The sequence below is a fragment of the Oncorhynchus masou genome, chromosome 2, assembly GCF_036934945.1.
Source record: "Oncorhynchus masou masou isolate Uvic2021 chromosome 2, UVic_Omas_1.1, whole genome shotgun sequence".
In the NCBI taxonomy this organism is placed as follows: Eukaryota; Metazoa; Chordata; class Actinopteri; order Salmoniformes; family Salmonidae; genus Oncorhynchus; species Oncorhynchus masou.
Genome location: NC_088213.1, coordinates 2,874,795 through 2,896,472, shown reverse-complemented (window position 1 = coordinate 2,896,472; position 21,678 = coordinate 2,874,795). Strand labels below are relative to the sequence as shown.

At 48.6% G+C, this 21,678-nt stretch overlaps 1 protein-coding gene across 1 annotated transcript in view; it reads right to left on the bottom strand.

Annotated features, from left to right (window-relative positions):
• LOC135552141 (FH1/FH2 domain-containing protein 1-like) overlaps positions 1 to 21,678 on the bottom strand; it is a 186,217-nt gene that overhangs the window by 35,471 nt on the left and 129,068 nt on the right. The window contains 8 exon segments of the mRNA XM_064983581.1: positions 1,057 to 1,274; positions 4,430 to 4,599; positions 7,445 to 7,495; positions 14,426 to 14,539; positions 14,573 to 14,791; positions 15,003 to 15,122; positions 15,156 to 15,251; positions 21,179 to 21,301. Of these exon segments, the coding sequence (XP_064839653.1) occupies positions 1,057 to 1,274; positions 4,430 to 4,599; positions 7,445 to 7,495; positions 14,426 to 14,539; positions 14,573 to 14,791; positions 15,003 to 15,122; positions 15,156 to 15,251; positions 21,179 to 21,301 (1,111 nt within the window).

Here is a 21,678-nt window from a genome sequence, read left to right as displayed (position 1 = left end):
TGTACCAGTCCCAGCCACAGTGTCATGTCTCCTCTACCTAGGGTGGTGTACCAGTCCCAGCCACAGTGTCAGGCCTCCTCTACCTAGGGTGGTGTACCAGTCCCAGCCACAGTGTCAGGCCTTGTTACTCTACCTAGGGTGGTGTACCAGTCCCAGCCACAGTGTCATGTCTCCTCTACCTAGGGTGGTGTACCAGTCCCAGCCACAGTGTCATGTATCCTCTACCTAGGGTGGTGTACCAGTCCCAGCCACAGTGTCAGGCCTTGTTACTCTACCTAGGGTGGTGTACCAGTCCCAGCCACAGTGTCATGTATCCTCTACCTAGGGTGGTGTACCAGTCCCAGCCACAGTGTCAGGCCTCATTACTCTACCTAGGGTGGTGTACCAGTCCCAGCCAGTTTAAGGGTTTGGTCGGCTCTAGCGCCTCCTGTGGCGGGCTGGGCGTAGTGCACGCTGACCAGGTCGCCAGGTGTACGGTTGTTTCCTCTGACACATTGGTGCGGCTGGCTTCCGCGTTAAGTGGGCATTGTGTCAAGAAGCAGTGCGGCCTGGTTGGGTTGTGTCCGTATGGGAGTTGCAGCGATGAGACAAGACTAACTACCAATCGGAAACGAGGGATTTTGGGGATAAACTTTGGAAAAAAAATACAAAAAAAAAATGTAATAAAAGAAACAATAAAAAGGGGTGTTGTACAAAACAAAGTCATCAGTGATTGGATGATCTCTAACCAATCAGAGTATCAAAAAGAACGACCATTTTCAAAACGCTGCTTTACTCACATGTGTTCTGGCTCTGGCAACCCATTGGTTTCTAGGACCAATCAGAACAGTTTGAATTTGTTCACGTTCCAGAAATTGGTCGGGGAGGTACTTGGATCCAGACTCATTGCAGATAAGTATCTAACGTCCGTGGGCGTGGCCTTGCATTTGTCTGAGCAAGGAGTTTGGGTAGCCAGACAACCTTGACACAACCTCTCTGTATCTTCCCCACTGTCTTCCTCTCTCTGTTCAATAAAGTCAGAACATTGATTAAAAAAAGACACTAATGAATTCCTACCTTGAGGCTAGATAGACGTTCCTTCACACTGCTACCAGCCCTGCCCAGCCCTCTGTGGTCCTCTGGCTCTCCGGAGAGGCTCTCCTCGGGGTCGAGGTTGGGGTCGGGGTTGGTGCCTGACGGCCGGTCCCCTGAAGACCCTGAGGAGTTATTGGCGTAGAGCATGTTCAGCATGGACTTCTTGTCGTTGGAGAGGTGTTTCTGTTGGACACTGACACCTACAGGACAGGAGGGGAAGGACAGCTGCATGTTACGATCATCATATTCACACACATAGCAGTAGAGATATCTATAAATATATACATATATAGATATATTTTTTTAACCTTTATTTAACTAGGCAAGTCAGTTAAGAACAAATTCTTATTTTCAAAGACGGCCTAGGAACAGTGGGTCAACTGCCTTGTTCAGGGGAACAGTGGGTCAACTGCCTTGTTCAGGGGAACAGTGGGTCAACTGCCTTGTTCAGGGGAACAGTGGGTCAACTGCCTTGTTCAGGGGAACAGTGGGTCAACTGCCTTGTTCAGGGGGAACAGTGGGTCAACTGCCTTGTTCAGGGGGAACAGTGGGTCAACTGCCTTGTTCAGGGGGAACAGTGGGTCAACTGCCTTGTTCAAGGGGAACAGTGGGTCAACTGCCTTGTTCAAGGGGAACAGTGGGTCAACTGCCTTGTTCAAGGGGAACAGTGGGTCAACTGCCTTGTTCAGGGGAACAGTGGGTCAACTGCCTTGTTCAGGGGAACAGTGGGTCAACTGCCTTGTTCAGGGGAACAGTGGGTCAACTGCCTTGTTCAGGGGAACAGTGGGTCAACTGCCTTGTTCAGGGGAACAGTGGGTCAACTGCCTTGTTCAGGGGAACAGTGGGTCAACTGCCTTGTTCAGGGGAACAGTGGGTCAACTGCCTTGTTCAGGGGAACAGTGGGTCAACTGCCTTGTTCAGGGGAACAGTGGGTCAACTGCCTTGTTCAGGGGAACAGTGGGTCAACTGCCTTGTTCAGGGGAACAGTGGGTTAACTGCCTTGTTCAGGGGAACAGTGGGTTAACTGCCTTGTTCAGGGGAACAGTGGGTTAACTGCCTTGTTCAGGGGAACAGTGGGTTAACTGCCTCGTTCAGGGAACAGTGGGTTAACTGCCTCGTTCAGGGGAACAGTGGGTCAACTGCCTCGTTCAGGGGAACAGTGGGTCAACTGCCTCGTTCAGGGGAACAGTGGGTCAACTGCCTCGTTCAGGGGAACAGTGGGTCAACTGCCTCGTTCAGGGGAACAGTGGGTCAACTGCCTCGTTCAGGGAACAGTGGGTCAACTGCCTCGTTCAGGGGAACAGTGGGTCAACTGCCTCGTTCAGGGGAACAGTGGGTCAACTGGGTTAACTGCGTTCAGGGGAACAGTGGGTTAACTGCCTCGTTCAGGGGAACAGTGGGTCAACTGCCTCGTTCAGGGGAACAGTGGGTTAACTGCCTCGTTCAGGGGAACAGTGGGTCAACTGCCTCGTTCAGGGGAACAGTGGGTTAACTGCCTTGTTCAGGGGAACAGTGGGTTAACTGCCTTGTAGAGTAACTGTTACTATTCCAGGTCTATTCCTCCTCAGTAACTATTCCAGGTCTACTCCTCCTCAGTAACTGTTACTGTTCCAGGTCTATTCCTCCTCAGTAACTATTCCAGGTCTATTCCTCCTCAGTAACTGTTACTATTCCAGGTATTCTACTCCTCAGTAACTATTCCAGGTCTATTCCTCCTCAGTAACTATTCCGGGTCTACTCCTCCTCAGTAACTATTCCAGGTCTACTCCTCCTCAGTAACTATTCCAGGTCTACTCCTCCTCAGTAACTATTCCAGGTCTACTCCTCCTCAGTAACTATTCCAGGTCTACTCCTCCTCAGTAACTATTCCAGGTCTACTCCTCCTCAGTAACTATTCCAGGTCTACTCCTCCTCAGTAACTATTCCAGGTCTACTCCTCCTCAGTAACTATTCCAGGTCTACTCCTCCTCAGTAACTATTCCAGGTCTTCTACTCCTCAGTAACTATTCCAGGTCTACTCCTCCTCAGTAACTATTCCAGGTCTACTCCTCCTCAGTAACTATTCCAGGTCTACTCCTCCTCAGTAACTATTCCAGGTCTACTCCTCCTCAGTAACTATTCCAGGTCTACTCCTCCTCAGTAACTATTCCAGGTCTACTCCTCCTCAGTAACTGTTACTATTCCAGGTCTACTCCTCCTCAGTAACTATTCCAGGTCTACTCCTCCTCAGTAACTATTCCAGGTCTTCTACTCCTCAGTAACTATTCCAGGTCTACTCCTCCTCAGTAACTATTCCAGGTCTACTCCTCCTCAGTAACTATTCCAGGTCTACTCCTCCTCAGTAACTATTCCAGGTCTACTCCTCCTCAGTAACTATTCCAGGTCTACTCCTCCTCAGTAACTATTCCAGGTCTACTCCTCCTCAGTAACTATTCCAGGTCTTCTACTCCTCAGTAACTATTCCAGGTCTACTCCTCCTCAGTAACTATTCCAGGTCTACTCCTCCTCAGTAACTATTCCAGGTCTTCTACTCCTCAGTAACTATACCAGGTCTACTCCTCCTCAGTAACTATTCCAGGTCTACTCCTCCTCAGTAACTATTCCAGGTCTACTCCTCCTCAGTAACTATTCCAGGTCTACTCCTCCTCAGTAACTATTCCAGGTCTACTCCTCCTCAGTAACTATTCCAGGTCTACTCCTCCTCAGTAACTATTCCAGGTCTTCTACTCCTCAGTAACTATTCCAGGTCTACTCCTCCTCAGTAACTATTCCAGGTCTTCTACTCCTCAGTAACTATTCCGGGTCTATTCCTCCTCGGTAACTATTCCTCCTCTATTCCAGGTCTCTAATGAGAAACTCTGGAACCTTCCCAGCGTGAGTTGAGGCTTTGTTAGGTAACGTCCTGCCCCAGTCTGCCAGTGCAGGGCCTGGTACTGTCCAATCTGACTGGAGAAGGAGCGCGGATCAGCCTCCTCTGACTCCCGACAACACTTCCTCATTCTGAGGGTGTTGTGATGACGAAAGCGCTTGGCGACCACGCCGAGCACCACGTGCATGTCACTAACAATTAGGACGGCTCAACGAGGGCCTGGGGTACTGTTAGGGGGTACTGTACCTGGGGGTAGGGTAGGGGTAGGTTTCAGCTGGGTTATTTGGGCTGGACAACAGGGTACGGCAGGGTTAGGGTACTGTACCTGGGGGTAGGGTACGGGGTAGGTTTCAGCTGGGGTATTTGGGCTGGAGTACGAGGGTATGGCAGGGTTAGGGTACTGTACCTGGGGGTAGGGTAGGGGTAGGTTTCAGCTGGGGTATTTGGGCTAGAGTACGAGGGTACGGCAGGGTTAGGGTACTGTACCTTCAGTGGGTGTACTGGGGCTGCTGTCTGCAGGTGAGGAGGTCTCCTCCTCTGCCCTGGGGGACGTGGCTATGGGGTCATCCTGGGACAGCCTATCCTGGAGCTTCTCGTGTTGGCTCCTACTCGTCTTCTCCCACTGGGTGGCGGCCAGGTTGCGGAGGAAGGTGCCTCTACAGGAACACAGAGGTAACTGGAGGTGACTGAGGGAGGGACGACGACAACACCATTACGGGGCAAAGCGTGACAAACCAAAATCACCCAGGATCACAGCAACAAAACAATAGATTAGATCAGACAGATTAGAAGAGAGAGAGAGAGAAAACCCACAGGCGCTGAACCAGACAAACTGATTATAGTCGAGAAATCCACACATATCATTTATAACCAAAATAATTTGATGTTCATTCCCCAGAACAGATACCATACCCTGCAGCATGGATGTGATAGCCATTACATTCCTCGGCCCCTGCCACAGATACGCTGCCCCACGCTCTCAGATGGCAAGGTCCTAGCCAGCGACGGAAGCCAAGCCAACCACCACACTCTCCCTCCCTCCCCAGGCGAGGGCTCAGCAGGGGCGGGCAGCTACTCCAGATAAAACAGGCCCCCTGGATCACTGCGATACATCACTCAGATTTACTGCTTTAATCTCCTGAGTTAAGTATTGAGTCGTTTCATTTTACCGTCCAAAGGGACTGTAATGCAGCCGGCTATAGCCTGGTATCCCCTGTGGACCGGTTCGTACATAAAACACTCATTGAGGCTGCTAATGCTAATGCAGCCGGCTATAGCCTGGTATCCCCTGTTTGTATTATTTGTACTTTCTTTATGAAACACCATTTCCACCACCATGCTAGTGTAGCTAATGCTAATCCAGGAACACCATGCTAGAGTAGCTAATGCTAATCCAGGAACACCTTGCTCGAGTAGCTAATGCTAATCCAGGAACACCATGCTAGAGTAGCTAATGCTAATCCAGGAACACCATGCTAGAGGTGGAAAATGGTGTTCCGGGATTAGCATTAGCTACTCTAGCTAATGGTGGTGGAAAATGGTGTTCCGGGATTAGCATTAGCTACTCTAGCATGGTGGTGGGAAATGGTGTTCTGGGATTAGCATTAGCTACTCTAGCATGTTGAGCATGACGTTTCCCTTTAGCTTCATTCTGCTCCGTCTGTGTCTTAAACCTGTCAATCAATGTTCATGATTAAAACCCTGTTAAATTGATTGGTTGAACCCGACTTTAATTAAATCATAAACCGCAGACCCCACACCACACCGTTAATATCAAAACACCATTTCAAAATGGACGCCAACACACCATTACACCCAGGCTTCGTCTCAATTGGCACCCTATTGGCTCTGGTCTATAGTAGTACCACTATATAGGGAATAGGGCTCTGGTCTATAGTAGTACCACTATATAGGGAATAGGGCTCTGGTCTATAGTAGTAACACTATATAGGGAATAGGGCTCTGGTCTATAGTAGTAACACTATATAGGGAATAGGGCTCTGGTCTATAGTAGTACCACTATATAGGGAATAGGGATCTGGTCTATAGTAGTACCACTATATAGGGAATAGGGCTCTGGTCTGTAGTAGTACCACTATATAGGGAATAGGGCTCTGGTCTATAGTAGTACCACTATATAGGGAAGAGGGTTCTGGTCTATCGTAGTACCACTATATAGGGAATAGGGCTCTGGTCTATAGTAGTACCACTATATAGGGAATAGTGCTCTGGTCTGTAGTAGTACCACTATATAGGGAATAGGGCTGTGGTCTGTAGTAGTACCACTATATAGGGAATAGGGCTCTGGTCTATAGTAGTACCACTATATAGGGAATAGGGCTCTGGTCTATAGTAGTGTACTATATAAGGAATAGGGCTCTGGTCTAAAGTAGTACCACTATATAGGGAATAGGGCTGTGGTCTATAGTAGTGTACTATATAGGGAATAGGATTCTGGTCTATAGTAGTGTACTATATAGGGAATAGGGCTCTGGTCTGTAGTAGTACCACTATATAGGGAATAGGGCTCTGGTCTATAGTAGTGCACTATATAGGGAATAGGGCTCTGGTCTAAAGTAGTACCACTATATAGGGAATAGGGCTCTGGTCTATAGTAGTACCACTATATAGGGAATAGGGCTCTGGTCTATAGTAGTGCACTATATAGGGAATAGAGCTCTAGTCTATAGTAGTACCACTATATAGGGAAAAGGGCTCTGGTCTATAGTAGTACCAATATATAGGGAATAGGGCTCTGGTCTATAGTAGTACCACTATATAGGGAATAGGGCTCTGGTCTATAGTAGTGCACTATATAGGGAATAGAGCTCTGGTCTATAGTAGTACCACTATATAGGGAAAAGGGCTCTGGTCTATAGTAGTACCACTATATAGGGAATAGGGCTCTGGTCTATAGTAGTGCACTATATAGGGAATAGGGCTCTGGTCTATAGTAGTACCACTATATAGGGAATAGGGCTCTGGTCTATAGTAGTGCACTATATAGGGAATAGGGCTCTGGTCTATAGTAGTACCACTATATAGGGAATAGGGCTCTGGTCTATAGTAGTACCACTATATAGGGAATAGGACTCTGGTCTATAGTAGTACCACTATATAGGGAATAGGGCTCTGGTCTATAGTAGTGCCACTATATAGGGAATAGGGCTCTGGTCTATAGTAGTACCACTATATAGGGAATAGGGCTCTGGTCTATAGTAGTACCACTATATAGGGAATAGGGCTCTGGTCTATAGTAGTACCACTATATAGGGAATAGGGCTCTGGTCTATAGTAGTACCACTATATAGGGAATAGGGCTCTGGTCTATAGTAGTACCACTATATAGGGAATAGGGCTCTGGTCTATAGTAGTACCACTATATAGGGAATAGGGTGCCATTTGGAACACACACGACCCCCATCTCCCAGAAAGCAGCAGGCTCCAAAGCAGGTCGGCCACCTCCCATCATGCAACATAACGCTCCATAACCGTACTTACTGAAACTTCCTGAGGACGGGCTTGTCCATATCAACATTACAGTCCTCTGGGCTGGGGAGATAACATTAGTTTAAACCTCTACAGTACAGTCCTCTGGGCTGGGGAGATAACATTAGTTTAAACCTCTACAGTACCGTCCTCTGGGCTGGGGAGATAACATTAGTTTAAACCTCTACAGTACAGTCCTCTGGGCTGGGGAGATAACATTAGTTTAAACCTCTACAGTACAGTCCTCTGGGCTGGGGAGATAACATTAGTTTAAACCTCTACAGTACAGTCCGCTGGGCTGGGGAGATAACATTAGTTTAAACCTCTACAGTACAGTCCTCTGGGCTGGGGAGATAACATTAGTTTAAACCTCTACAGTACAGTCCGCTGGGCTGGGAGATAACATTAGTTTAAACCTCTACAGTACCGTCCTCTGGGCTGGGGAGATAACATTAGTTTAAACCTCTACAGTACCGTCCTCTGGGCTGGGGAGATAACATTAGTTTAAACCTCTACAGTACAGTCCTCTGGGCTGGGGAGATAACATTAGTTTAAACCTCTACAGTACAGTCCGCTGGGCTGGGGAGATAACATTAGTTTAAACCTCTACAGTACAGTCCTCTGGGCTGGGGAGATAACATTAGTTTAAACCTCTACAGTACAGTCCTCTGGGCTGGGGAGATAACATTAGTTTAAACCTCTACAGTACCGTCCTCTGGGCTGGGGAGATAACATTAGTTTAAACCTCTACAGTACAGTCCTCTGGGCTGGGGAGATAACATTAGTTTAAACCTCTACAGTACAGTCCTCTGGGCTGGGGAGATAACATTAGTTTAAACCTCTACAGTACCGTCCGCTGGGCTGGGGAGATAACATTAGTTTAAACCTCTACAGTACCGTCCTCTGGGCTGGGGAGATAACATTAGTTTAAACCTCTACAGTACAGTCCTCTGGGCTGGGGAGATAACATTAGTTTAAACCTCTACAGTACAGTCCTCTGGGCTGGGGAGATAACATTAGTTTAAACCTCTACAGTACAGTCCTCTGGGCTGGGGAGATAACATTAGTTTAAACCTCTACAGTACAGTCCGCTGGGCTGGGGAGATAACATTAGTTTAAACCTCTACAGTACCGTCCTCTGGGCTGGGGAGATAACATTAGTTTAAACCTCTACAGTACAGTCCTTGTACCATCTAAACTGCTGTGAAATATACTTTCAATAACCCCAAAAATATTGTATTTTCAGCTGTTTGAAGCTGGTGTACAAAAACGAAAGTAAAAAACGAAGAATGGGAAGCAGAATAAAAATAGCACGAATAGAACAGATCTGACACTTCTTAGACTTTCAATGAGAATGACAGATCTATAACTCATATTGCTATGTGAAATTTGGTCAGGTAAGCCAAAAGGTGACATAGTTCAGCTTTAAAAGAGAAGAGAGGGTTTAAACGTCTGAACAGAAACAGAGGCAGGCCAGGGAAAGAGAAGAGAGGGTCTGAACAGAAACAGAGGCAGGCCAGGGAAAGAGAAGAGAGGATCTGAACAGAAACAGAGGCAGGCCAGGGAAAGAGAAGAGAGGGTCTGAACAGAAACAGAGGCAGGCCAGGGAAAGAGAAAGGATCTGAACAGAAAAGAGGCAGGCCAGGGAAAGAGAAAGAGGGTCTGAACAGAAACAGAGGCAGGCCAGGGAAAGAGAAGAGAGGGTCTGAACAGAAACAGAGGCAGGCCAGGGAAAGAGAAGAGAGGATCTGAACAGAAACAGAGGCAGGCCAGGGAAAGAGAAGAGAGGGTTTAAACATCTGAACAGAAACAGAGGCAGGCCAGGGAAAGAGAAGAGAGGGTCTGAACAGAAACAGAGGCAGGCCAGGGAAAGAGAAGAGAGGATCTGAACAGAAACAGAGGCAGGCCAGGGAAAGAGAAGAGAGGATCTGAACAGAAACAGAGGCAGGCCAGGGAAAGAGAAGAGAGGGTTTAAACATCTGAACAGAAACAGAGGCAGGCCAGGGAAAGAGAAGAGAGGATCTGAACAGAAACAGAGGCAGGCCAGGGAAAGAGAAGAGAGGGTCAACAGAAACAGAGGCAGGCCAGGGAAAGAGAAGAGAGGGTCTGAACAGAAACAGAGGCAGGCCAGGGGAAAGAGAGGGTCTGAACAGAAACAGAGGCAGGCCAGGGAAAGAGAAGAGAGGATCTGAACAGAAACAGAGGCAGGCCAGGGAAAGAGAAGAGAGGGTCTGAACAGAAACAGAGGCAGGCCAGGGAAAGAGAAGAGAGGGTCTGAACAGAAACAGAGGCAGGCCAGGGAAAGAGAAGAGAGGGTCTGAACAGAAACAGAGGCAGGCCAGGGAAAGAGAAGAGAGGATCTGAACAGAAACAGAGGCAGGCCAGGGAAAGAGAAGAGAGGGTCTGAACAGAAACAGAGGCAGGCCAGGGAAAGAGAAGAGAGGATCTGAACAGAAACAGAGGCAGGCCAGGGAAAGAGAAGAGAGGGTTTAAACATCTGAACAGAAACAGAGGCAGGCCAGGGAAAGAGAAGAGAGGGTCTGAACAGAAACAGAGGCAGGCCAGGGAAAGAGAAGAGAGGGTCTGAACAGAAACAGAGGCAGGCCAGGGAAAGAGAAGAGAGGGTCTGAACAGAAACAGAGGCAGGCCAGGGAAAGAGAAGAGAGGGTCTGAACAGAAACAGAGGCAGGCCAGGGAAAGAGAAGAGAGGATCTGAACAGAAACAGAGGCAGGCCAGGGAAAGAGAAGAGAGGGTTTAAACATCTGAACAGAAACAGAGGCAGGCCAGGGAAAGAGAAGAGAGGGTCTGAACAGAAACAGAGGCAGGCCAGGGAAAGAGAAGAGAGGATCTGAACAGAAACAGAGGCAGGCCAGGGAAAGAGAAGAGAGGGTCTGAACAGAAACAGAGGCAGGCCATGGAAAGAGAAGAGAGGGTTTAAACATCTGAACAGAAACAGAGGCAGGCCAGGGAAAGAAAATAGCTGAAAACTGGAGCAGCGTAGCAAAGCATTTTTCCACTGTTGTTTCACCCGTTGCCAGAATCACTCTTGCTCGCGTATTAAACCTTTTGCCCTATATGGTTCCATCAACAGAATGGGGCGTTACAATCATTTATATTGTATGTTATACCATTTCAGCTCAGCTTTACAGCTAAAGAGGGTTACCATATTCTGTCACTGTGTACAGTATCTCAAATCAAATTATTTGTCACATAAACAACAACAACAACAACAAAAAATGATTTGATTTGAGATACTGTACACAGTGACAGAATATGGTAAACCTCTTTAGCTATAAAGCTAACGTACCAGAATATGGTAACCCTCTTTAGCTATGCAGCTAACGTACCAGAATATGGTAAACCTCTTTAGCTATAAAGCTAACGTACCAGAATATGGTAAACCTCTTTAGCTATAAAGCTAACGTACCAGAATATGGTAAACCTCTTTAGCTATAAAGCTAACGTACCAGAATATGGTAAACCTCTTTAGCTATAAAGCTAACGTACCAGAATATGGTAACCCTCTTTAGCTATGCAGCTAACGTACCAGAATATGGTAAACCTCTTTAGCTATGCAGCTAACGTACCAGAATATGGTAACCTTCTTTAGCTATGCAGCTAACGTACCAGAATATGGTAAACCTCTTTAGCTATAAAGCTAACGTACCAGAATATGGTAACCCTCTTTAGCTATGCAGCTAACGTACCAGAATATGGTAAACCTCTTTAGCTATAAAGCTAACGTACCAGAATATGGTAACCCTCTTTAGCTATAAAGCTAACGTACCAGAATATGGTAACCCTCTTTAGCTATGCAGCTAACGTACCAGAATATGGTAAACCTCTTTAGCTATGCAGCTAACGTACCAGAATATGGTAACCCTCTTTAGCTATGCAGCTAACGTACCAGAATATGGTAACCCTCTTTAGCTATGCAGCTAACGTACCAGAATATGGTAACCCTCTTTAGCTATGCAGCTAAAGTACCAGAATATGGTAACCCTCTTTAGCTATAAAGCTAACGCACCAGAATATGGTAACCCTCTTTAGCTATAAAGCTAACGTACCAGAATATGGTAAACCTCTTTAGCTAACGTATCAGAATATGGTAACCTTCTTTAGCTATAAAGCTAACGTACCAGAATATGGTAAACCTCTTTAGCTAACGTACCAGAATATGGTAACCTCTTTAGCTATAAAGCTAACGTACCAGAATATGGTAAACCTCTTTAGCTATAAAGCTAACGTACCAGAATATGGTAACCTCTTTAGCTATAAAGCTAACGTACCAGAATATGGTAAACCTCTTTAGCTATAAAGCTAACGTACCAGAATATGGTAACCCTCTTTAGCTATGCAGCTAAAGTACCAGAATATGGTAACCCTCTTTAGCTATGCAGCTAACGTACCAGAATATGGTAAACCTCTTTAGCTAACGTACCAGAATATGGTAACCCTCTTTAGCTATAAAGCTAACGTACCAGAATATGGTAAACCTCTTTAGCTATAAAGCTAACGTACCAGAATATGGTAACCTTCTTTAGCTATAAAGCTAACGTACCAGAATATGGTAAACCTCTTTAGCTAACGTACCAGAATATGGTAACCCTCTTTAGCTATAAAGCTAAACCAGAATATGGTAAACCTCTTTAGCTATAAAGCTAACGTACCAGAATATGGTAAACCTCTTTAGCTATAAAGCTAGCGTACCAGTGACAGCCCTCTTACATAAGGCCTGAATAGAAGTCTCTAATTGGGGATTTGAATTGACGGGTCCATCTGTTGGTTGTTGTCAGGAAGTCTGAACAGCGTGGCGCCTCCCTCCCTCCCTTCTCATCCATGCTTCATCCCTCCCCCTCTTCCTCCCTCCATCTTCCCTCCTCTCTTCCCCATCTCGTTCCCACTCGCTCTCTGTCTCTCATTCCTTTAAATGACTAACTATCATAATGATTTAAAATCACAACAGCACCTCACAGAAAGTCACATTCTTTGGCCGTGCAGAGGGCTACTCACCAAACGGCACTGTGGCTGGCCTGCTCAGAGCTGCACAAGGAGAGGGAGGGAGGGAGGGAGGAATTTTGGGCAACCACAACAGCAAGGAAAGAGATCAGGATGGCAACCAGACATTATGAAGGAGGAGGAGAGGAGAAAGGAGGAGGACAGGAGAGAGGGGAAGGAGGAGGACAGGAGAAGGAGGAGGACAGGAGAGAGGAGAAGGAGGAGGACAGGGAGAAGGAGGAGGACAGGAGAAGGAGGAGGACAGGAGAAGGAGGAGGACAGGAGAGAGGGGAAGGAGGAGGACAGGAGAGAGGGGAAGGAGGAGGACAGGAGAGAGGGGAAGGAGGAGGACAGGAGAGAGGGGAAAGGAGGAGGACAGGGAGAGGGGAAGGAGGAGGACAGGAGAGAGGGGAAGGAGGAGGACAGGAGAGAGGGGAAGGAGGAGGACAGGAGAGGAGAAAGGAGGAGGACAGGAGAGAGGGGAAGGAGGAGGACAGGAGAGAGGGAGAAAGGAGGAGGACAGGAGAAGGAGGAGGACAGGAGAAGGAGGAGGACATGAGAAGGAGGAGGACAGGAGAAGGAGGAGGACAGGAGAAGGAGGAGGACAGGGAAGGAGGAGGACAGGAGAGAGGGGAAGGAGGAGGACAGGGAGAGGGGAAGGAGGAGGACAGGAGAGAGGGGAAGGAGGAGGACAGGAGAGAGAGGGAAGGAGGAGGACAGGAGAGAGGGGAAGGAGGAGGACAGGAGAGAGGGGAAAGGAGGAGGACAGGAGAGAGGGAAAGGAGGAGGACAGGAGAGAGGGGAAGGAGGAGGACAGGAGAGAGGGGAAGGAGGAGGACAGGAGAGAGGGGAAGGAGGAGGACAGGAGAGGGGAAGGAGGAGGACAGGAGAGAGGGGAAGGAGGAGGACAGGAGAGAGAGGGGAAGGAGGAGGACAGGAGAGAGGGGAAGGAGGAGGACAGGAGAGAGGGGAAGGAGGAGGACAGGAGAGAGGGGAAGGAGGAGGACAGGAGAGAGGGGAAGGAGGAGGACAGGAGAGAGGGGAAGGAGGAGGACAGGAGAGAAGAGAAGAGAGAGAGGGAAAAAAAGAAGAGGAAAGAGGGAGAGAAACATACAGAAGGGGGAGAGAGAGTCCGAGACAAAGCTGACATGAATAGAGAGGAAAGTTAAGACTGCTAATTCAGTAAAGATGATGTAGAGTCAATGATACAAACCATGACCATTAGACACTCACTGTGTGTAACATCTAGCAGAAACAAAGGGAGGTTGAAGACCAATGACGATGTCTCTTAAAATAGTCACCAACAAATGTTTTCATGTCAGTGAGCTGGTTGTCCATCCAAAACAGCAGCGGATTTAAAGCTCAATGGTGGACATCAGGCATCTCAAATAATATACTAGTCACCACACTCCCAAACACTGGTGAAGGTTATCTATAACAATGTGTGATGGCTACTATTATTAGTGAAACAACACTGGAAGGTATATCCTCCCCCCTGCTTTCATCATAACAACAGTGACCCTCAGCAGGTATATAATCTCCCATCCATCCCACACGCTGATAAACGTCCTGGTCTCTGTCCCCCCCTCTGTTCCCCCCGAGTCTCGGTCCCCCCCCGGTCTCTGTCCCTCCCCCGGTCTCTGTCCCCCCCGTGTCTCTGTCCCCCCCCCCCTGTCTCTGTCCCCCCCCGTGTCTCTGTCCCCCCCCTGTCTCTGCCCCCGGTCCCTGTCCCCCCGGTCTCTGTCCCCCCAGGCTCTGTCCCCCCCCTGTCTCTGTCCCCCCCTGTCTCTGCCCCCCCGGTCTCTGTCCCCCCCCAGGCTCTGTCGTCCCCCCGGTCTCTGTCCCCCCCAGGCTCTGTCGTCCCCCCCTGTCTCTGTCCCCCCCTGTCTCTGCCCCCCCCCGGTCCCTGTCCCCCGGTCTCTGTCCCCCCCGGTCTCTGTCCCCCCGGTCTCTGTCCCCCCCTGGTCTCTGAGAGGTTCAGTATCAGTCCTCACCTGAAGGTGTTCCTCTCCGTCTTGTTCCCGTGTTGCTCCGGGACCATCTGGGGCTGCTGTTGCTTCTCCGGTCCCCCCCTCCCGGTCTCTGCCCCCTCCCGGTCTCTGTCCCCCCTGGTCTCTGAGAGGATCAGTATCAGTCCTCACCTGAAGGTGTTCCTCTCCGTCTTGTTCCCGTGTTGCTCCGGGACCATCTGGGGCTGCTGTTGCTTCTCAGGGCCCCCCCCCCTGTCTCTGCCCCCGGTCTCTGTCCCCCCCAGGCTCTGTCGTCCCCCCCGGTCTCTGTCCCCCCCCAGGCTCTGTCGTCCCCCCCCGGTCTCTGTCCCCCCCCCCGGTCTCTGTTCCCCCCCCCCGTCTCTGTCCCCCCTGGTCTCTGAGAGGTTCAGTATCAGTCCTCACCTGAAGGTGTTCCTCTCCGTCTTGTTCCCGTGTTGCTCCGGGACCATCTGGGGCTGCTGTTGCTTCTCAGGGCCCCCCCCTGTCTCTGCCCCCCTGTCTCTGCCCCCCCCCCCCTGTCTCTGCCCCCCCCCCTGTCTCTGCCCCCCTGGTCTCTGAGAGGATCAGTATCAGTCCTCACCTGAAGGTGTTCCTCTCCGTCTTGTTCCCGTGTTGCTCCGGGACCATCTGGGGCTGCTGTTGCTTCTCCGGTCCCCCCCTCCCGGTCTCTGCCCCCCGGTCTCTGCCCCCCCCTGCCCCCCTGGTCTCTGAGAGGTTCAGTATCAGTCCTCACCTGAAGGTGTTCCTCTCCGTCTTGTTCCCGTGTTGCTCCGGGACCATCTGGGGCTGCTGTTGCTTCTCAGGGCCAGCCAAGTCAGTAGGAGACGGGCTGAGGACGGGCCGACGGGCGGGAGGGAAACACACACACACAGAGGGAGAGAGTGAGGAGCAAGGGTTGCCAAGGCAACAGCGGTACACAACACACTTCAGCGTCTCCTGTTACTCCTCTGAGACAGGGCTCCAAAACAAGGGGGTGCAGAGAGAGACAAAGTGTGAGTGTGTGTGTGTGTGAGAGAGAGAGTGAGTGAGTGAGTGAGTGTGTATGTGTGAGAGAGAGAGTGAGTGAGTGAGTGAGTGTGTATGTGTGAGAGAGAGAGTGAGTGTGTATGTGTGAGAGAGAGAGTGAGTGTGTATGTGTGAGAGAGAGAGAGTGAGTGTGTATGTGTGAGAGAGAGAGAGTGAGTGTGTATGTGTGAGAGAGAGAGAGTGAGTGTGTATGTGTGAGAGAGAGAGAGTGAGTGTGTATGTGTGAGAGAGAGAGTGTGAGTGTGTATGTGTGAGAGAGAGTGTGAGTGTGTATGTGTGAGAGAGAGAGTGAGTGAGTGTATGTGAGAGAGAGAGTGAGTGTGTATGTGTGAGAGAGAGAGAGTGAGTGTGTATGTGTGAGAGAGAGAGAGTGAGTGTGTATGTGTGAGAGAGAGAGAGTGAGTGTGTATGTGTGAGAGAGAGAGAGTGAGTGTGTATGTGTGAGAGAGAGAGAGTGAGTGTGTATGTGTGAGAGAGAGAGAGTGAGTGTGTATGTGTGAGAGAGAGTGAGTGTGTATGTGTGAGAGAGAGAGTGAGTGAGTGTATGTGTGAGAGAGAGAGTGAGTGTGTATGTGTGAGAGAGAGAGAGTGAGTGTGTATGTGTGAGAGAGAGAGAGTGAGTGTGTATGTGTGAGAGAGAGTGTGAGTGTGTATGTGTGAGAGAGAGAGAGTGAGTGTGTATGTGTGAGAGAGAGAGAGTGAGTGTGTATGTGTGAGAGAGAGAGAGTGAGTGAGTATGTGTGAGAGAGAGAGTGAGTGAGTGAGTATGTGTGAGAGAGAGAGAGTGAGTGAGTGTGTATGTGTTAGAGAGAGAGAGTGAGTGAGTGTATGTGTGAGAGAGAGTGAGTGAGTGTGTGTGAGAGAGAGTGAGTGAGTGAGTATGTGTGAGAGAGAGAGAGTGAGTGAGTGAGTGTATGTGTGAGAGAGAGTGAGTGAGTGAGTGTATGTGTGAGAGAGAGTGAGTGAGTGAGTGTATGTGTGAGAGAGAGTGAGTGAGTGTGTGTATGTGTGAGAGAGAGTGAGTGAGTGTGTATGTGTGAGAGAGAGTGAGTGAGTGTATGTGTGAGAGAGAGTGAGTGAGTGTATGTGTGAGAGAGAGAGAGTGAGTGTATGTGTGAGAGAGAGAGTGAGTGTATGTGTAGAGAGAGAGAGTGAGTGTATGTGTGAGAGAGAGAGTGAGTGTATGTGTGAGAGAGAGTGAGTGAGTGTATGTGTGAGAGAGAGAGAGTGAGTATGTGTGAGAGAGAGTGAGAGTATGTGTGAGAGAGTGTGAGTGTATGTGTGAGAGAGAGAGAGTGAGTGTATGTGTGAGAGAGAGAGAGTGAGTGTATGTGTGAGAGAGAGAGTGAGTGTATGTGTGAGAGAGAGAGAGTGAGTGTATGTGTGAGAGAGAGAGTGAGAGTATGTGTGAGAGAGAGTGTGAGTGTGTATGTGAGAGAGAGAGTGAGTGTGTATGTGAGAGAGAGTGTGAGTGTATGTGTGAGAGAGAGTGTGAGTGTATGTGAGAGAGAGAGTGAGTGAGTGTATGTGTGAGAGAGAGTGAGTGAGTGAGAGAGTGTGAGTAAGTGAGTGAGTGTGTATGTGTGAGAGAGAGAGTGAGTAAGTGAGTGAGTGTATGTGTGAGAGAGAGAGTGAGTGCCTCATCGTTTCTACGAGACAGAATAGCTGTTTTTCCAGCAGCGTCAGGTTGTCAGTGTGTGGGACTGTGAGCCCTCACACATGATGTCAGTCACAGCGGAGGGTGTCCTTAACTAGTTTTAACTAGTAAACATTGGTTTAACTAGTTAATGACTGAACTAGTATCTAGAGACTGGTTTAACTAGCTAGTGACTGAACTAGTATCTAGAGACTGGTTTAACTAGCTAGTGACTGAACTAGTATCTAGAGACATTGGTTTAACTAGTTAGTGACTGAACTAGTATCTAGAGACATTGGTTTAACTAGCTAGTGACTGAACTAGTATCTAGAGACATTGGTTTAACTAGCTAGTGACTGAACTAGTATCGAGAGACATTGGTTTAACTAGTTAGTGACTGAACTAGTATCGAGAGACATTGGTTTAGCTAGCTAGTGACTGAACTAGTATCTAGAGACATTGGTTTAACTAGCTAGTGACTGAACTAGTATCTAGAGACTGGTTTAACTAGCTAGTGACTGAACTAGTATCTAGAGACATTGGTTTAACTAGTTAGTGACTGAACTAGTATCGAGAGACATTGGTTTAGCTAGCTAGTGACTGAACTATCTAGAGACTGGTTTAACTAGCTAGTGACTGAACTAGTATCTAGAGACTGGTTTAACTAGCTAGTGACTGAACTAGTATCTAGAGACTGGTTTAACTAGCTAGTGACTGAACTAGTATCTAGAGACTGGTTTAACTAGCTAGTGACTGAACTAGTATCTAGAGACTGGTTTAACTAGCTAGTGACTGAACTAGTATCTAGACACATTGGTTTAACTAGTTAGTGACTGAACTAGTATCTAGAGACATTGGTTTAACTAGTTAGTGACTGAACTAGTATCGAGAGACATTGGTTTAGCTAGCTAGTGACTGAACTAGTATCTAGGGACATTGGTTTAGCTAGTTAGTGACTGAACTAGTATCGAGAGACATTGGTTTAGCTAGCTAGTGACTGAACTAGTATCTAGGGACATTGGTTTAGCTAGTTAGTGACTGAACTAGTATCTAGAGACATTGGTTTAGCTAGTTAGTGACTGAACTAGAATCGAGAGACATTGGTTTAACTAGCTAGTGACTGAACTAGTATCTAGAGACTGGTTTAACTAGCTAGTGACTGAACTAGTATCTAGAGACTGGTTTAACTAGCTAGTGACTGAACTAGTATCTGTCCTCTCCTGAATACCTGATGTCCAGGCTGACATTAGACAACATTACTGAACCGGTGACTGAATACCTGTTGTCCAGGCTGACATCACCAGACAACATTACTGAACCGGTCCTCTCCTGAATACCTGTTGTCCAGGCTGACTCACCAGACAACATTACTGAAGTCCTCTCCTGAATACCTGTTGTCCAGGCTGACAACATTACTGGTCCTCTCCTGAATACCTGTTGTCCAGGCTGACGTCACCAGACAACATTACTGAACTGAATACCTGTTGTCCAGGCTGACAACATTTGGTCCTTCCTGAATACCTGTTGTCCAGGCTGACATCACCAGACAACATTACTGAACCGGTCCTCTCCTGAATACCTGTTGTCCAGGCTGACATCACCAGACAACATCAGAACCGGTCCTCTCCTGAATACCTCGTGTCCAGGCTGACATCACCAGACAACATTACTGAACCGGTCCTCTCCTGAATACCTGTTGTCCAGGCTGACATCACCAGACAACATTACTGAACCGGTCCTCTCCTGAATACCTCGTGTCCAGGCTGACATCACCAGACAACATTACTGAACCGGTCCTCTCCTGAATACCTGTTGTACGTCACCAGACAACATTACTGAACCGGTCCTCTCCTGAATACCTGTTGTCCAGGGACTCACCAGACAACATTACTGAACCGGTCCTCTCCTGAATACCTGTTGTCCAGGCTGACGTCACCAGACAACATTACTGAACCGGTCCTCTCCTGAATACCTGTTGTCCAGGCTGACATCACCAGACAACATTACTGAACCGGTCCTCTCCTGAATACCTGTTGTCCAGGCTGACGTCACCAGACAACATTACTGAACCGGTCCTCTCCTGAATACCTCGTGTCCAGGCTGACATCACCAGACAACATTACTGAACCGGTCCTCTCCTGAATACCTGTTGTCCAGGCTGACATCACCAGACAACATTACTGAACCGGTCCTCTCCTGAATACCTGTTGTCCAGGCTGACATCACCAGACAACATTACTGAACCGGTCCTCTCCTGAATACCTGTTGTCCAGGCTGACGTCACCAGACAACATTACTGAACCGGTCCTCTCCTGAATACCTGTTGTCCAGGCTGACATCACCAGACAACATTACTGAACCGGTCCTCTCCTGAATACCTGTTGTCCAGGCTGACATCACCAGACAACATTACTGAACCGGTCCTCTCCTGAATACCTGTTGTCCAGGCTGACATCACCAGACAACATTACTGAACCGGTCCTCTCCTGAATACCTGTTGTCCAGGCTGACGTCACCAGACAACATTACTGAACCGGTCCTCTCCTGAATACCTGTTGTCCAGGCTGACGTCACCAGACAACATTACTGAACCGGTCCTCTCCTGAATACCTGTTGTCCAGGCTGACATCACCAGACAACATTACTGAACCGGTCCTCTCCTGAATACCTGTGTCCAGGCTGACAACATTACTGAATCCTGAATACCTGATGTCCAGGCTGACATCATCTAAGAGAAAGGATGAACTAAGTGCTTTTCTTCAGCTGTGTTAAAGCACAGAGCAGGGTTTACGTCCCAAATTGCACCATATTCCCTTATGTAGTGCACTACTTTAGACCAGAGCCCAAAGGGAAAAGGGTGCCATTTCGAACCCAGACCGTGTACCATGGCTCTCTCTGGGTCTGCATCCCAAATGGCACTCTATTCCCTATAGGGCTCTGGTTAAAAGTAGTGCACTATTTAGAGAACAGAGTGCCATTTGGGAGTCAGACCAGGCGAGAGCAGGGCACAAGCCCTCTTCAGTGAGTTAAGACGGATCCTCTCCTTTCACTGCCACTTTAATTAGTCAGACCTCTGTGGTCCAAGGTTCTCAGGAAGCTCTCATGGACTTTACCACAGTAGAAACATGAGTGAGTCAATGAGATGGTGAGTACGTGAATGAATGAGAGATCCAGAGAAAGAGACAGAGAGACAGAGAGAGAGAGAGAGAGAGAGAGAGAGAGAGAGAGAGAGAGAGACAGAGAGAGAGAGACCGAGAGAGAGAGACCCAGAGAGAGAGAGACCCAGAGAGAGAGACAGAGACCCAGAGAGAGACAGAGACCTAGAGAGAGACAGAGACCCAGAGAGAGACAGAGACCCAGAGATCCAGAGAGAGAGATCCAGAGATCCAGAGAGAGAGATCCAGTGAGACCGACCCAGAGAGAGAGAGAGAGACCCAGAGAGACCGACCCAGAGAGAGAGAGAGACCCAGAGAGACCGACCCAGAGAGAAAAACCCAGAGGGAACGACCCAGAGAGAAAGACCCAGAGAGAAAGACCCAGAGAGAAAGACCCAGAGAGATCGAGAGAGAAAGACCCAGAGAGATCGAGAGAGAAAGACCCAGAGAGATCGAGAGAGAAAGACCGAGAGAGAAAGACCCAGAGAGATCGAGAGAGAAAGACCCAGAGAGATCGAGAGAGAAAGACCCAGAAAGAAAGACCCAGAGAGATCGAGAGAGAAAGACCCAGAAAGAAAGACCCAGAGAGACCCAGAGAGAGAGAGACCCAGAGAGAGAGAGACCCAGAGAGATCGAGAGAGAGAGACCCAGAGAGACCCAGAGAGAGAGACCCAGAGAGATCGAGAGAGAGAGAGACCCAGAGAGATCGAGAGAGAGAGAGACCCAGAGAGATCGAGAGAGAGAGAGACCCAGAGAGATCGAGAGAGAGAGACCCAGAGAGACCCAGAGAGAGAGAGAGAGACCCAGAGAGATCGAGAGAGAGAGACCCAGAGAGATCGAGAGAGAGAGACCCAGAGAGATCGAGAGAGAGAGACCCAGAGAGATCGAGAGAGAGAGAGACCCAGAGAGATCGAGAGGGTGATGGAGGTGTAGTCAGACCTGCTTGCGGCTCGAGAGGCAGAAGGAGCAGGTTCCTCAGAGATGGAACCAGCCTTGTTAAAGAGCCGTGACCTCCTACTGATCCCCAAGGCGGACATGTGGTGACTGAGGAATGATCGCCCCCTAGTGGCCAGGACAGGAGAGAGAGAGAGGAGAGCGGTAACAACCATGGTTTCATGACGGCTGCTTATCAGATGGCACCCAAAATAGTGCACTACTTTAAACCAGAGCACAATATAGGGGACAGGGTGCCATAGGGCTCTGGTCTAAGGTAGTGCACTATATATAGGGTATAGGGCTCTGGTCAGTCTATAGTAGTACCACTATATAGGGAATAGGGCTCTGGTCTAAAGTAGTACCACTATATAGGGAATAGGGCTCTGGTCTATAGTAGTGCCACTATATAGGGAATAGGGCTCTGGTCTATAGTAGTGCCACTATATAGGGAATAGGGTTCTGGTCTAAAGTAGTGCACTATATAGGGAATAGGGCTCTGGTCT